The sequence below is a fragment of the Mytilus edulis genome, chromosome 1, assembly GCF_963676685.1.
Source record: "Mytilus edulis chromosome 1, xbMytEdul2.2, whole genome shotgun sequence".
NCBI classification, from domain to species: Eukaryota; Metazoa; Mollusca; class Bivalvia; order Mytilida; family Mytilidae; genus Mytilus; species Mytilus edulis.
This window is the reverse complement of record NC_092344.1, coordinates 4,112,896-4,122,329: the sequence shown is the minus strand read 5'-3', so window position 1 is coordinate 4,122,329 and position 9,434 is coordinate 4,112,896. Positions and strand designations below refer to the sequence as shown.

The 9,434-nt window shown below is 32.2% G+C and overlaps 2 protein-coding genes across 2 annotated transcripts; both read right to left on the bottom strand.

Annotated features, from left to right (window-relative positions):
- Window positions 1-3,415: 3,415 nt before the first annotated feature.
- On the bottom strand, window positions 3,416-4,345 carry LOC139506397 (uncharacterized). Its single transcript, XM_071295452.1, has one exon. It carries the CDS (start codon window positions 4,343-4,345, stop codon window positions 3,416-3,418), a length of 930 nt encoding a protein of 309 aa, XP_071151553.1.
- Window positions 4,346-5,200: 855 nt separating this feature from the next.
- Window positions 5,201-6,781, bottom strand: LOC139506380 (uncharacterized). Its single transcript, XM_071295447.1, has one exon. It carries the CDS (start codon window positions 6,779-6,781, stop codon window positions 5,201-5,203), a length of 1,581 nt encoding a protein of 526 aa, XP_071151548.1.
- Between the last annotated feature and the right edge of the window lie 2,653 nt (window positions 6,782-9,434).

Sequence of the window (9,434 nt, the reverse complement as noted above, 5' to 3'; positions counted from 1 at the left end):
GCCTGTACCAATTCAGGAATATGACAGTTGTTGTCCATTCGTTTGATGTGTTTTATTATTTGATTTTGCCATTTTATTAGGAAATTTTCGTTTTGAATTTTCATCGGAATTCAGTATTTTTTTTCTTTACTTTTTTTTTTATAGTGGCGTTAAAATCGGGTATAATTGATATTGACGTTGTAATAAGGTCTGTTGATATTGACGTAGTAATAAGGTCTATTGATATTGACATTGTATTAATGTCTGTTGATAGTGACCAACAAATCGGGTATGTTTGATATTGACCTTGTAATAAGGTATGTTGATATTGACGTTGTAATAAGGTCTGTTGATATTGACGTTGTAATGAAGTCAATTGATACTGACGTTGTATTAAGGTCTGTTTCATATTGATGTTGTAAAAAAGTCCATTGATACGGAGATTTTAATAAGGTTTATTGATACTGACGTTGTAATAAGGTCTGTTTAAATTGGCGTTGTAATACGATCGGCTTACATAGACATTGAAAATCGTTATATTTCGTGGTTGTTTATCCCATTTAAACTACATTAAATTATCAAAAAATTTGTATTAATATTTACGTCGAAATAAGATGATGTTGATATTGACAATGAAATAAAGTCAGTTGATATTGACATTAAATTAGGTCTGTTTACTTTGACGTTGAGAAATCAAAGAATTTCGTGTCTCAAGGCCATCATTAAATATAGGATACAGACGTGTTATTAATCTGTTCTTATGAAATGAATTACTAAATACAGAATTTCCTCATATATTTTCACGTGGTTTACCATGGCATTTCAAAATAGATACGAATTTGAATGCTTCGAGAAAAAAAAAGTAACAATATTCGTAATAAATCATTCCATTTTTTAAGAAGTGAATGTAGAATCCCACGGCTGTCATTAGTGCTTTAAGTAATGTCAAATCTTTGTATTCCTAAAGACATCTGTTTTGATAGATTATATAAAGATTTTTGAGAACCATATTGCAAAACAACGTATTAGTGTGTGGGCTATATTCATTAAGTTTTAGTGCACGTAGGTTGTAAAATATTTAGTACTTAGAGTTTCAAAATGGATCAAAACTGAAACTATTATCTTAAATATTATGTTCCTATGCAGCTTTGTACAATGTAGACATTTCAGACATATAAGTATTTGGACCATACGCGTATGGTCATGACTTTGTGTGTATTTTCTCGTATAGTCCGATTATTTACTGCATGATGATGAATGTCAAATAGGTGTGGCGTAACTTAAAGATTGTCTAAAAATGAAATTTGACTTATTCAATCATAAGCTTAAGATTATCGTTGTTTTCGTCGCATTTTACTAACGAACTACATGACACGGATTTCTGAAATTTTGTTTCAGGGTTTATATAAGTCAGCTATACCGTGTGATGCATTTTTAGATTCACCACTCAACAACTTCCTGCTTAACGAGCACTTGTTTCATCTAACACATGAAAGCCAAGTTGAAATTTTCGTCACCTTTTTCGTAGGGACTACAATACAAGAATTTTCGAAATTTGGTTTCAGGGTTTATATTTATCAGCCTTACCTTGTGGCGCGTTTTCAGATACATCTCTTGACAATTTCCTGTTTACCGAAATATTTGGGCGAGGGTATCATAAGTGAGCCGTAGCTCGCAGTTCTCTTGTTTTTTTCAATTACTTTGTTGTTTAAATTAGTTTTTATTAAATCAAAATTTCAATAAAATTAGAATACAATAACAGTAAGATCGTATACTCAGGAGCAAAATTACGTGCAATAAATTGAAATATGAAGATATAAGAAGAAATGTGGCTCTACGGACGGGTGGTCGACAGCAGCAAGACTCTTTTAATTAAGTCTACTAGTCGAAGACAATATTGAGACATTCAGTTAACTACTTTTGCCGTAGTCGGTTCAAAAAATGATCTGTGTATCCTGTGAAGGAAGCTTAATTTCATCCGAAAACATACCCATATGGTCTAAATACTGATATGGTCTGGACCGTTGATAACCAAACGAGTTTAATAATCATATGGTCCGACAGGACGCGTATGGTTTATTTATGAAATATCTGTGTCTGTTGTGAAGTATTCGTTACACTAACATTAGAATAAAACACAAACTATAATAATATATCCTTTAATAATCCATTTGTATCATGTTACAGCATTTTATTATTTGTTAACATCTCCTTAATATTATCAATGTTCTTGTTTATATATAAAATATATCTCCGTTATCTCCGTTGCACGATTTTATAATGAGTTAATAACAAAGAAAACATACAATTACAGGAGTCATTAAACAATTAACGGAGTTAAATTACATTATATTCAAACGGAGTTACAGGTAAAGTCAGAGGAGTTGGAGATTCCTAACACTCCCGACCAAAGAAAGTGCTCTAATTGTCTCTTCATAACAATCCCATATAAAGTCCCTATTCATAACATATTCACATCCACTTACAGTAATAATGGTTCTTTTAAAAGTTAAAATTACAGTTTGTTCTTTTGTCGACCCAATAAAATGTTCTATTCTGTTTTTTGTATTTTCTTCAACATCACTTATTATAATAATATCATCACTTTCGCTCTGGTTGTCTACCATCTCTAAACTTATAGAATCATCTTGGATGTCTACCATCTCTGAATTTATAGAATCATCATCACATTTGTCTTCTATATTATTGTTTTCGTCTACTGTGGATAAAAAATCATCAACATCAAAATGATTACCAGTATCGTCCACTTTACTAAAATCATCCAGTAAGTCCAGAATGGTGTCATCATCACTCACGTCAGAATAGTAGCTTTCCCGATGAGTATCGCCTCTGGAAGAGTTGATAGCCTTAACTCTTGCTGTACTTTCCTCCATCTTGTGCGTATTTATGAGATGACGAAACAGATATTCTCTACGTATAAACTGTGTGCTGCATCCTGCTTCTGGACAGTTCCAATATTCATATGTTTTAGCATGTTTTTCTTTAACGTGTCTCAACATATTTTTCCTATATTTATATATCTTTGGACAGAATTCACATTTGTATGCCATCTTTCTTTTGATTTCAAACTGATAAAACTTCATTGGGAAGACTCAATATATACTATCTAAATAACAACAGTGCACGAGTTGCACGTACACGAGCGGGAACGACTCCGTTAAACATTTAAATGCTCCGTTGAATACTTAAAGGCTCCGTTGAACTACACAGTTCAATACAGGTAAATTTAAACAATAGTAATACACAGGTAAACTTGAAAAACTTTTCAAACACAATTCAATCAGTTATAATAATATTATTCCAATTTGTTATCATATTATGTAATAATGATAAACATAACACGTTCATTCTAAATGAAAATTACGAATCAAACACATAATACGAAATCCAAGAAATCCATCTCAGAATTGAGTACTTATTGCTTTAATATCGATTTAATTTTCTTTTTTGAATTTTCTGCACTTAATCGTTTAGGTCTAGCAATTGAAACTTGATCTTTGTCAAATTTCTTAACTTCCTTATTTTCAGTATGACAATCCAATTCTAGAGGATAAAGAAGATTTAATGGTCTTCCTGATATTAGTCCAGTAGACGCTTGTACTTTTGCACTCCTAATTTCACCATCATTACTTGATATAAGTTTCACTATTTTTCCCATTCTCCATGTTGATCTGGGTAAATTGTCTTTTATAAGCACAACATCTCCAATTTGTGGTAGAAATGATGACTCGACTCTGCAACTCTTCAACTTTGTTTGCGTTCTTTCTCTTAAACTGAGTAAGTATTCGTTTCTCCATAAATTCCAGAATGAATCTAAGAGTTTTTGTACTTTTTTCCAAGCTTTTAATAACTTCTCCTTTGAACTTTCTAAAGGTGAATAATCTTGATCGTCAAGATCGAAATCAACGTCTGGTATCCCAGTGGTTGGATTCAACGTTAAAGAATGACTTGGTGTCAACGTTATTTTAGAATTGATGTCTTCTCCTACGTAAATCAATGGTCTGGAATTTACAACAGCTTCGATTTCCTTAATAATAGTTCTCATCTGTACATCAGTTATGAGTCTTTTATTCAAAGATTTTCTAAGAGAACGTTTCACAACTCCGACTAACCTTTCATAAAAATCTCCCATCCAGGGAGCTAATTCTGTAATGAATTTCCAACATAATCCTTTATTCATGGTGAAATTTTGAACATCTTCACTTTTTATCACATGATTCCATACTGACTTTAATGTTTCACTTCCTAATTTGAATTGAGTTGCATTATCACTTATTATTGTACTCGGGGTACCTCTTGCCGAGATAAACCTTCGAAATGCATATATGAATTCCTCTGTAGTCATATCATTGATAACCTCTAAGTGTATTGCTCGTGTAACTTAACATGTAAAAAGGCAAATCTACCTTTTGCTGTTGTCACCGTTTGACTTTGTAATCAAGAGTCCTAAATAATCTAAGCCAGTTGAAGAAAAATGAGTTGACTGTGAAACCCTTGATTTTGGAAACGGAGGCATATCAGGCATTCGATAAGGACCTCCTTCATGCTTATGACAAATCAAACAGTGTCTCAGAACTTATCTCACAGTTGATCTGCCTTGTGGTATCCAAAACCCGTGCCTGACTTTGCTCAAGGTCTGTGACACACCACAATGAAGTTGTTCCTTATAAATCTTTTCAATGAAAAACCGCGTGAGTTCCTCCACACGGGGAAGAAGAATAGGTAGTCTAGCAGATTCAGAAATATCTCCATATTCCAGTCTTCCTCTACAACACGGAATTCCATCTTGAAAAATGAACAACCCAATCTGTCTTTGTAGATTATTTCTTTTGTGCTCGTTTATTGCTTCAAAACATCTAAGTAATGTTTCCTTTGAATATATTTTTTCCAATTCATTTCGGCAACTTTCAATTCTTTGTATGTTAACACTTTTCCAGTACTGCATTTGTCTTTTTTCATCCTTGAAACAAATCTTTGGATCCAGGCAGTTACACGTATTACTTTTGTGTAAGACGAAAACTCTCTGCAGTCTATGCCAAAAGGTGGTGTTTTCTTCCTCGATCTGATTACAAAGTAAGGTACTATATCTACTCTTTTCACGTTTTATCTCAGATTGATACATTTTTTCCACAGACGAATTGTCTCCAAAAGAATCATTTTTCCAATTCTGTGTATCATAATTTAACCATTTGGGGCCATGTCACCAAAGACTATCATTTTTAAGTTTAGAAGCTGTAGTTCCTCTTGTAGCTACATCAACTGGATTCTCCATTGTATTGACATACATGATTTTGACATCCTTGTGCGCTTTGATTTCAGCTATCCTACTTTTCACGAACACATTTAGTTCTTTCTTAGTAGAAATCCACTTGAGAACGCACTGAGAATCACTCCATAAGTACATTTCCTCAATGGAAATATTTAATTCACTTTTCACAAATATTAAACTCCTAACACCAATCAAGACGGCCATAAGTTCCAGTCGGGGAATACTCATCTCCTTCACTGGTGCTAATCTAGACTTCGAAAAGATGAGATCACTTCTAGATGATTGTCCACAAGTTTGATGTGAATAAACCGCTGCTGAATAAGCTCTGGCAGATGCATCACAGAAATACAGAAGTTTGCATGTTTTATCATTTAAGTCTGAATGCAAATACACACATCTAGAAATGAAAACCTCAGAGACTCGTTCTAGCTCAGTACTGATGTTAATCCATTTTGAAAGGTCTTCTGTAGACAGTTCATCGTCCCATTGCAAATTTCTTTTCCATAGATCTTGTACAAACATTTTACCACTAATGATGATAGGGGTTATCACTGCATGACGGGGTATATAATGTTTTCCATCAGTCCTAAACTCATTCACCTCTTCAACAATACCTTTCTGTATCTGATCTTGTATGATAGTGTCATACTTTGTTAATAGGTCAGGTTTCTTTCTCATACGAGCTACACATGACTTCAATCTACCAGGAGCTAGTTCACGATTGTCCGGAAGTTCTGGCGTATTTTCCTTCCATGGCCATTTAACATAGTATCTTCCATTTTTGAATTTTAAAGTTTCTTTGAAATATTCCATAGCTTTCTTGTCACTAGATGTCTCCATATTTTCAATAATCCCTATCGACTCAAGGTTCCATAAATCACATATACCTGCTTGGACAACAATCGACTGATCTGGGTTTTCAATGTCCGATATTTCGAAGGAGCTAGTGTTGGAAAGAATAAGCAAACCAGTCTCTGATTTCTCTTCATATGTTTCACGAGTCCTACCAGTTACAATCCATCCAAGTTTTGAAGCTAGAAGATATAATCCTGGTCGAATTTCTACTTTGTTCGAAAGAATCAAATCAAGGTAATGGTCATTTCCAATTAAAAGTTCAATGGACGATGATTCATTCTGAAATGGTAATTCATCTGCCAGTTCAACTTCTTTCACAAAGTGTTTTAAATATTCCATTGCTGAAGCATCTAGACTTTTCATATGTACACATCGACTAATCACTGGCACAATGTTCGCTACAAGGTTGAAATTCTTCCCGTTATTCAATTTGATCGAAAGATTCGTCGATGATGTTTTCACAATTTTAGGTTTCTCACTTCCAAACGTAACAAGTTTCAATTCTTCTTCTTTGTCTCCTTTCAGATTCAGCTTTGATGCAAGACTTTGAGAAGTATAAGTTCTTTGTGATCCTGAGTCAAACAAAATTCCTGTCTCCACCTTTTCCTTATTCTTTGGATTGACCACATCTGTTTTTGCTGTTTGCATAAGTACCATTTGATGAAACTAACATATTCTCTGTAGGGTCTTCATTACAGTCAGGATCCTACTTCGTCAAAATTATCTCCCCATGACGCCAGTTCATTTTCACAATCGTAAAAATGGAAGCCATTGTAGCGATGACGCGCTACCAATTTTGCTCTTTGAAACCGATAAATTTATCCACATTGCACCAATACGATCCTTATATGTCAGTTATATTTTAAAAGACAAATGTATCAACTAGCTAATGAGCATCAGTTAATGATCTTGTCTGCATTGATTCAACTTAAAACTATTGTCTAATCGGTTGTTAGGTGGAATTTTCGAAAAATCATAAACATTTAAAAAAAATCTAATTAAATATTTCGTGGAAGGGCAGACTAGATTTTTTTAGTGGTTGAAGACTATAAACCCTTGTTATCACACACAAAAAATTAGAATTTTTCGAAGATATGCATTTTCATCATCCAACTTGTAAGACTGTCGTCAAGTACTTTCAGTAAAAAAATAGCTATTCGAACACACCTTCCCTGTTTTTGTGACTCATTAGATAGGTATTTCACTTGACCCATATATTTCATCTTTTAGTACTGTTATTTTTTTTTTTTTTTTTTTTATTCAACAACAAATTGCACTTTCTGCTGTTAACAATATACCTCACCAGTCCAGCATACCAGTGAAGAGTCCCTGTTTGTTAATACCAGAAATCCAGGGTTGTTTTCTGGTAAGCATCAATATATTAAATCAACATTAGTATTATAATCTAACAGCTAAGTTATAAAATAATCAGCAATGAAATAATAAACAAGTAAATATCAGCGAGATTTATTTGTTTACCTATACATATAAATAGGAAAAAATACTATTTGGATATCATCTAGCAATATAAATGATTTTTGAGTATAGTTTCCGGAAACTTTCCATATTTTCTCCGTTAACGTGTGCATTGTTTGTCTATCGAATAACTTCCTGGTTTGAAACAAAATTGTCACACCGGTTTATGCGACTTTAAAAATAGAACAAACAGATGTGATATAGCATTATAACAGGTATGTCTAAATCAAAATTTATCAATAGTGTAAAGAAGATCAAGAGTAAGACTGGTTTCTTTTTCAAATCTTCTTTTTGTAACGGTACATTGATATAAATAGCCTCGATATTAATCTTAATGTGGCGGTGAACAGTAAAATTTATATTACTTCATCAGTTCCTGATATGTAATTTTAAAAATTTATATCTTTAATTAAGTTCTTTCATTTATTTTTGCTAGATCATATATTTCTCAAACAAACAAAAAATTATTTCAACAATTTGAAAGCTTTTTCTAGGAAACAATTACAATGTGTAGTCTTACATTTTGCCTGTAATTTGTAACTATACATAAATTCTGCTTTAAATACAGCATAAACATTTATAGCTTCTGTTTTCTGTTCAGACATGTAGTAAGCTTTATATATACAAAACATTATTAATGTAATCAAATAATTTATTTCATAATATTGTTCATCATTAATTTTATAACCAAATACTAGATTTTTCAATGTTAGAATATTATTATCAATATTCAGTTTTCCAAAAAGATTTTTAATTTTACTAAAGAAGTCATCAAGAAAATGACATTTCAGAAACATGTGATCATAATCTTCAGTGGTATTGCAAAAATTACAATTTGAAGTATTGCAGATATTCCACTGTTTTAATAAAGTTTTACAAGGTAGAATAAAGTGTAACAATTTCCAACGAAACACTTTATACCTATTTTCTTTCAAATAATGGTGAACAAATTTCAATATATTACAGACTGAACTCTTAATATACTCAATATTTAACACTGTTTTCCATCGGTTAAAACCAACAGGAATTTGAATCTCATTCTGAATGAATGTGTTATAAATTTTTTTGGTTTCTAACTTGTCTAATGTTTCTGTATAATTACAATTTCTCTTAATAAATAAAACATAATCTGTTTTTACTTGAGTTTTCTTTGAATTTTCTTGTCTTAAAATGTTTATCCATTCTTTTGGTAAAGCTTTCTTCAATTGAGAAAATTCTGACAACTGTTACTTTTTGGGTTATAAAGTCAACCGGTAGCTTTAATATATAAAAATGATAGAATCTGAAGCGAGACGATGTATGAAATATTCTTACTTTGAACGATATCAAGACTAAATACTCAACTCAAACACGCCCTAACATAAAAAGGTGCACTCGATTTTCTCTTTTCGATACAATTGTTACCTATTTTTTGGAATTTTTTCTTCAGTCACATAATGGAAGGGCAGACACGAAAATTACTGAACTAATAGATTGATATCTTTTCCGTCCGTGGTAATTTTTTCAAAAAAATCGGAGGTTATGCATTTTTGTCATCCAACTTGAAAGACACCCATGTCGTCGACTTGATATCTAATTGTTCTGCTTAACTATGTACTAGATAAATTGAAAACTTACGCAAATGGTGTTTTTGAAATAAAACACCTCGTAATTGAGAAGAAAATTGCAGTTTTGTTTGTTTCTATTAACTTTTTAAAAAATTGTCACTATAGTAAACAATACAGTAAACATTTATCGCCTTCTCTAATAGAGAGCTTCGATTCTTTTGTTCTATTTCAACCTGGTTTCCGACTGCATTACTTTCCATATTTACAGAAATTCTTTCTGTCTTCTT

Bases quoted from the DNA above. Each gene is read 5' to 3' on its own strand.
- LOC139506397 (XM_071295452.1), bottom strand. From the start codon at position 4,345: ATGACTACAGAGGAATTCATATATGCATTTCGAAGGTTTATCTCGGCA.
- LOC139506380 (XM_071295447.1), bottom strand. From the start codon at position 6,781: ATGGTACTTATGCAAACAGCAAAAACAGATGTGGTCAATCCAAAGAAT.